This window comes from Corylus avellana, chromosome ca4 (genome assembly GCF_901000735.1).
Source record: "Corylus avellana chromosome ca4, CavTom2PMs-1.0".
NCBI lineage: Eukaryota > Viridiplantae > Streptophyta > Magnoliopsida > Fagales > Betulaceae > Corylus > Corylus avellana.
The window spans coordinates 9214995-9222771 of record NC_081544.1 but is presented as its reverse complement, the minus strand read 5'-3'; the positions used below and the strand labels follow the sequence as shown (position 1 = coordinate 9222771).

The following is a 7777-nucleotide window of genomic DNA, read 5'->3' as shown; positions in this document are numbered from 1 at the left end:
GATTTTTTCTGACATGGTAAGTGCCACGTCAGAAAATTCTGACGTGGTACATTACCACGTCAGAATTTTTCTGACGTGGCGATATGCCATGTCATCCTTTTTCTGACGTGTCACATCACCACGTCAGAAAAAGGCTGACGTGGTAAGTCCCACCACATCAGCAATTTTATCAATTTTTATTTTTTAAAAAATGAAATACTTTCCCGACGTTGTTGTATTTTACACGTCAGATTTTTCTGACGTGTGAATGATCCTACGTCGAGAAAAGATGACGTGTGACTATTCACACGTCAGAAAAAATTTCCCTGACGTTTTATATTTTAAACGTAAAGAAATTGCTGAGGTGGCAAAAAAATTATACTGTAGCACACGTCAAAAAATGCCCATTTTTTTTGTAGTGATGGGGTAGTAGAAATCCAAAATTACTCACGCAGACACATAAATGCACTGGTGAAAGGTCCAGATGATAGTGTGAAGTGGAAATTAATTGGGTTTTACGGAAATCCGGATAGTGCTAAAAGAAAGGAGTCATGGGAGTTGCTCAACCACTTCAAGTCGTTCCCCCCAGTACCATGGCTTTGCATGGGCGATTTCAATGAAATTACTTCCCAACACGAGAAAAAGGGTGCGGCTTTGAGAAGGGATTGACAAATGGAGTTGTTTCGAGAGGCATTGGAAGATTGCTACCTTAATGATCTGGGTTATGTGGGATCTCGCTACAGTTGGTCCAACAAGCACCAAGATGGGGGATTTACTAAAGAACGACTTCATAAAGCCATTGCAAACCAAAGTTGGTGCGATCTTTTCCAAACGGTATGCGTACATGTGTTGGCTGCTCAGACATCTGACCACAAACCGTTGATCGTCTCTTGTGGCATATCAGGTTAGGAACGTAACTTCTCTAGGAATGGCTTCAAGTTTGAGGCCAGTTGGCTCTTAGATGAAGAATGTCAAAGTGTGATAATTGAAGCTTGGGAGGAGAGTGGACTTGATAGTAGCCCTATACAGGGGGCGAGGAAGAAACTTGAGCAATGCCAAACTGATTTACGAGGCTGGAACAAGAGAAAATTTTGGAAAACCGAAGAGGAGGTGAGGAAGAAATCGAAGCAACGTGAAGCTCTCCAGGGCCGAGAGAATTCCTACAACCAGGAGGAAATCTGATAGCTGCAAACAGAAATAGAATATTTGCTAGACCAGGAAGATATAAGGTGGAAGTAAAGGGCGAGATCTTAATTTGGCCCTTAAGATGGCGAGCAAATGGTAGATTCTAGTTAGGCACTTCAGTAGCAACTAGACTAAGATCTGTATGGTGTATTGAGTTTAGACATTCACTCTTTTTTTTTTTTTTTTTTGAAAAGAGAACTTCATCGTAGCATGTATTTCATACTACAGGTGCTTATGCGACTAATGGATGAGATGAGTGAATCGATCCTTTCTTCCTCATCGTGTGAAGTCCCATATGTTATTGTTAATTACTTTATTAATGCCCTATGTGACCTTTTGACTACGTCAAAAAGTTGAGGTTTTAGTGTTTGCTATTTTGGCATGTTGCCTATGACCATGAATGATGCGGTCTAAAGGGGCATTGCTGGGAAAGCGACTAGACTGAAATTCCTTTGTGAAAAAACCTTTTCCACAGCATCTGTGCCTGCAACCTATATCTCTCTCTTCTTGTTTTTTGGACAATGTGAGGCTCTTAAACTGTAGAACATGTGTGTTTTGCTCTCGTAGTAAACACCACCATAAGAAATGATTTGATCATGAAAGAGTGAAAGAATGGAGACCAACGTGAAACAACCAGCAAAAATCTTTAGAGGTATGTTTCTCTGTTTATCTAACATTTTTTTAAGAATTGGTATAAATTCTAGCAATAAAAAAAATACCATAGATACGTGTGGTACAAATATCACTTGCATTAGAGGTACTGTCACATTGCCATAGCAAATTAAGTTCGTGAAAGCCAACATCGCATGGTTTTCTTTTATGAGCTGGGGACCGAAATGAGAGAAAAGAAAGCACAAAAAAAAAAAAAAAAAAAATCTTAAAAGTGGAGGCAATTATGTATTTTAGGCAGGCAAGATACGAACATGATCCAAGCAGGATTTCGCATCAACCTGGCCGGTTGCTTTGCTGCAGATGCATGTATTCCTTATACTTCATTCCAGTGTATGCAGGTGCATTGTTTTCAGGGTGTACCAACTCTCGTGCTGGGCCGACAACCGTGTCTAGTGGCGGCCCAATAATTGTGGCTATCGATATTCTTGTAGCTTTTTCATTCACAAATGCCCGATGTACGACACTCTTGTACTTCCCGTTGCTCATAATCTTGCGTCAAACAATTTTCCCGTTAGAAAATTCCAAAGAAAAAAACGACAATAAATAAATTAATATATAATGCATGATTTGATATGGGATGCACCTCCATTTGATCGCCAATGTTAACGACGAATGCGTTGGGAGTGGAATTGACCTTGACCCACTTGCTTTGATGCTGCACTTGAAGCCCAGAGATCCCATTTTGTATGAGGAGGGTCAACAGTCCGTGATCGGAATGCGGCGGCAACCCGATTGCTAGTTCCGGCTCCGGACAAGGTGGATACAAGTTCGCAATGAGTATTTGGAAACCCGATTCCATATTCAAGGCGTTTTGTATGTAGGTGTCTCCCAATTCCAAGCTCATTGATATTCCTTTCAGCAACTCCATAGCTAATTCTCTGCTTCTTTTGCTGTACTCCAATGAAATCTCTCTGGTTGTAAAAAATACAAGAGAAAAAGAGAAAAATTATGCAATTTTATAGTTGATACGGTAGAATCTTCTCCAAACAATTTGAAGCTCATGATTAGAAGTCAAGATTGGGGGTGGTTCACGGCTTAGGGGCGGCACGCGAACCACCTTCAGAGGTTGGGGTGGCCTACGAGCCACCCCACATTTTGACCACCCTCACTACTAGGGTAGGCTAGCGAGGGGTGCCCCCTTGGGAGATTTTTTTTTTTTTTCTTATTTTTTTATTTTTAAATAAAAGTAATATGTGTGATACGTAAAAATGCTAATGTGATACTAATGAACGTTGCTTTATTAGACAAAACACACATAATATCTATTTCAAATCCACAAAAATTTTAATTTATCAAAATGAGTTTTGAAAAACGGAGGGAGTGATCACAAAAGGCGTGTTTAGTCAAGGATTATTATACATTTACCCTTATTACTATTAATTATAATCATTGTGATTTCACTATTTTGAAATAAACTCCATGTGATTTTAAAATGTTCTTAAAGTTGTGATTTGCAAAAATAACAAATTAGTCCATGTTGAGGGTGGCCGAGAGTCGTGACCCACCCTAGCCGCCTGTGGCAATGGCTCAAAGCCACAACAAAGGGATGGCTTTTCTAGCACCTGCATTTTATTTTTTTAATCTAGTTTTCATAATTTCATTAGAATTGACGTGGCACATTAATAGAATTTATTAAATTTTTTTTCTTTTGTTACGAAATTTGATAGTAAGAACTAATTTATAATTTTTGCATTACACATAAAGCTGTTGAAGATTGTAAATTTGTAAATTTGATAGTAAGAACTAATATTTTAAAATCAATAAACATACTACAAGTAAGTGAAACAACCTGACTAATTTTACCTTTTTTTACCAAATTATTATAATATTAGTATGTTGTTAACAAACTACCCAATGATTCTTGAAGATTGTAAAATATCCCAGAAATGAACTGTAAACCTATCCATACCTGAAGGCAGCAGGCTTGGAAGGTGAATGAAATTGGGGATGCACGAAGATCTTCAGAAAATCTCTCCAAAACAACACTTTATCCACGGAAGCATTAAAGCTGGTGCCGCACCTGATTGAGTCCAACACATGCTTCCCTCCATACTCCCGCTTCTCCTCCTCCGTCAGATTGAAAAATTCTCCACACGCGTCGCTCATCGTCTTCATCAGGCTCTCCGGCACACCGTGATTTATCACCTGATCATCATACAAATTATCAACCTTAATACACATGATTTACTATGTAAACAGTATTTATATATAGTAGTGAATGCTTTTACCATGAAGAAGCCCCAGTCTTCGCATGCTTTGCCGAGTTGATGGATGGTTTTGGATCGTTGATCAGGAGTACCGGAGGTGAGGAGAGAAAAGTCAATAATGGGGATTGACTCTTCTGGGTCATCTGAAACTGCTTCATCATTGGGTCTCCGGGTGAAGGTGTACTTGGGAGGGATGGAGGTGAGGCCAGCTGATTCAGCCAGTGCTTTGATGCTTATCATCTCCGGTACGTACGTTGATGAATAGCACTATAGTAGAGCAGGGGACACCTTTAAGGTTTAGCCGCTTCTAAAAAATGTGTGGCCAAGATTTAGTTTGATAATGTTAACTCAAAGGATAAAGACCGATATCATTTAATTAATATTTTAATATTTTTTTTTTTTACGCATATGCTCAAATAGGGCTGGCTAAACAAGTTTATGTGCCGGATTCATGTCAACCAGATTAACCTCCCAACCTGTTTATGCTAACTCAAACACGACACGTTTATTAAACCGGTCACGTGACTCATTTATGACACGAACCCGTTTAACCTAAATTCTAATCCTAAAACTACATGTAGTGTTCATATTGGGTTTGCGGGTCGTGAGTTAAATTGTCAATCCTAAATTAAGTTATACTTAAAATTTACTTAAAAAATAAAAATAAAAGTTTAAAAAATAAATAAATTGTACTAAACGTGTCATAAACCGGTGACCTATTTATGACCTGAACTTGTTTAAACTAAACCCTAACCCTAAAATTATAATATTTAATTTAAATAGGAGGGTAAATTGATGAAGTTAATATTCGAACCTAAGACCTTTGGCTTTGATACTATATATACTAAACTACTAATTATTCAAAAAGTTTAAGTTGTAATTTAATTATTACTTTAACACTCCCCATCACGTGTGAGGTTTAAACTCTCTTTTAATAGGTGAAACCCAACATGTGAAATATTTAATTTAAATGAGAGTCAAAGTTCAATACCAAGGTTTTTAGCTTTTATACCATGTTAAATTACCACTTGTCCTAAAAGCTTAAACCAATAAAAAGAAATAAATTTATTCATTTAATCAACACTTTAATTGTTTGTGGGTGCCATTCCTACAGGGCTACTTTAACTTGCAGAAAAAGACATCTTTTTTTAAGAAAGAAAGAAAGAAAGAAAGAACGAAAGAAAAAAAAAAAAAAAAACAGAAGAAGCCTGCACATGGGAGAGAAGCCAGCAAGCTGGGCTCCACAATTGCAGTTAATTTGAACTCTAAACTCATGAACTTTCAATTGTAGTTAATTTGAACCTATCCATCAGATTGTAAACGATAAAAGTGAGACAATGATATTTATACCCCTAATTTTTTTTATAAAATTCTAAATTTACCATTAATTTCAAATTAAAAATTTTAAAAATATATTTAAAAAAAAAAATCACAAGCTGACCCACACTTGGTCCACCTTGTCACCCCTTTTTTTTTTTCAAATTATTTTTTCCATTTTTTTTTCAATTTTTTTAATAAAAAGAAAATTGAAGGGTAATTTTGTTTTTTTAAAGGTTTTAACGGTAAAAATTGACAGATGGGGTAAATTGACTGCAATTGAAACTTTATAGGTTTAAACTAAGAGGTTTTGAAGTTCAGGGGGGCTTGTTATAATGTAAAAATAAATCTACATATATTACATATATTTTAACAAATAGCATGATCTTAACTTTCATGTTTTTTAAAACTTTTGATTGAAAGTCCAAACACCAGAAACTGATTTCTCTTGATTGACCCACTTCAGGCACACAATTGATGGATATTGTGCATATTTATAAATTAGAGAGATGACTGGTTTTCTTATTCACCATTAATTATAATTCCCATTAAAGTAAGAATTAAATAAGAAACCACTTTTCTTAACTAATTAAAAAGTTATTCAGAGTTAAATAACCGTATAAAATTAGAGAGTCATCTAAATTTTTCAATTTTCATATCTGCATAAACGACACAACCCAAATGTACAAGAGAGTATATAAGAGAATTAAACCTAACTAGCTAAAAGAAAAAACACAAAAAAATGATTTATTAATATATATATATATATATATACACACACACACACACAATAATAATAATAATAATAATAATAATAATAATAATAATGGTTTATTAATATTTAAAAATAATAAAAATGCTGGGCCTTCTGAAACTGCTTGATCTTCGTGGGGATCTTTGGTGAAAGTATAGGTGGAAGGTGTGAGAATGGAAGGAAAACTTGCTTTTAGGCGGAATGCATTTTGCTGCTTTCTCATTAAACTTAAATAGAAAAGAGATACAAGTATAGTCGATCACATTAAGCTAACAAGATAAGCATTGATGTGACAAGGTAGCTATCTACTGATACAATAGGAGATTAGTTACAATCAAGCACAAGAAATGTGGTTGAATGCAAACATATTGCTTAATGGTAATCTGTTTGCATTACAAGATAGAAATAAGAGTTGCAATAGGAGTAGGAAGCTTATGGCAGCTGGTGACTGTGCTCGAGCGCAGTCGTGATGCAAAGTAGCCATTACTAGCCATTGCTAGTGCACTCGAGCTCTCTGGTGAGTGCACTCGAGCACATTGTTGATTTGTTACTGAAACAGTGGACAGTTGATCTCCTTCCTCAACAGCCCCCTTCAAACTGATGGGAGGAGGAGTGACCATGAGTTTGTCTATTAAAAATGGTAACCTTGCTGAGGTAAGGCCTTTAGTGAAGATGTCAGCACAATGATCTTGGGTGGAAATATAGGATGTTGTGAGGTCGTTATGGAGGATCTTTTTTCTGATGAAGTGGTAGTCTACCTCGATGTGCTTGGTGCAAGCATGGTATATGGGGTTTGAGGCAAGAGCAATGACACCCAAGTTGTCGCACCAGAGTTGGGGAGGAGAGTGTAGAACTATTTGCAATTCATTGAGCACCATTTTGAGCTATGAGATTTCAGCAGTGGTGATAGCTATGGCACGATATTCTGCTTCTGTACTAGACTTAGAAACAATTGCTTGTTTCTTTACATGCTAGGACACCAGGTTGGAACCAAAGAAAACACAATAGCCTATTGTAGACCTACGATCAAGGGGGTCACCAGCCCAGTCAGAGTCACAATAGGCATGGAGTTGTAGGGATCCTGGTTTGAAGTGCAGACCATGTTCAGGTGTTCCTTTGAGGTACCTCAGGAACCTCTTGGTAGCTTTCCAGTGATCAGTTGTGGGGTAGTGAAGGAATTGACATAACTGGTTCACAGTGTAGCTTATGTCGGCTCTTGTTAGAGTGCAGTACTGCAATGCTCCAATTATGTGTCTATAAGCTATTGGATTAGATAAGGGATCACCATCCAGTTGTGTGAGCTTCTTTCCTGATGTGTAGGGTGCTGTATATGGCTTGGCCCCAAGCATGTGAACTCAATCAAGAAGATCAACAATGTATTTGCCCTGATTGCGATGCAGTCCACTTTTGTCACAAAGCACATGAATGCCAAGGAAGAAGGAGAGGTTTCCTAGATCCTCAAGTTTGAACTCCTGTTGCAGTCCCTGTATAAGAGACTTGATGACAACTACATCAGTTCTAGTGGCTATTATGTCATCAACATAAATAAGTACAAAAATATGAGTTGATCCACGATGGAGCATAAACAGTAAGGTATCCACTAATGATCCAATAAATCCTAAATGTAGGAGAGCTTGAGAGAGTCTCTGAAACCAAGCCCTAG

The 7777-nt window shown here is 37.1% G+C and overlaps 1 protein-coding gene and 1 pseudogene across 1 annotated transcript; one reads left to right on the top strand and one right to left on the bottom strand.

The window, feature by feature from the left end:
• Positions 1 to 651: 651 nt before the first annotated feature.
• Positions 652 to 1161, top strand: LOC132178008 (uncharacterized). The gene is made up of 2 exons (XM_059590479.1): positions 652 to 883; positions 971 to 1161. Exons 1-2 carry the CDS (start codon positions 652 to 654, stop codon positions 1159 to 1161), a joined length of 423 nt encoding a protein of 140 aa, XP_059446462.1.
• Positions 1162 to 1895: 734 nt separating this feature from the next.
• LOC132179325 (2-oxoglutarate-dependent dioxygenase 19-like) lies at positions 1896 to 4326 on the bottom strand (annotated as a pseudogene).
• Between the last annotated feature and the right edge of the window lie 3451 nt (positions 4327 to 7777).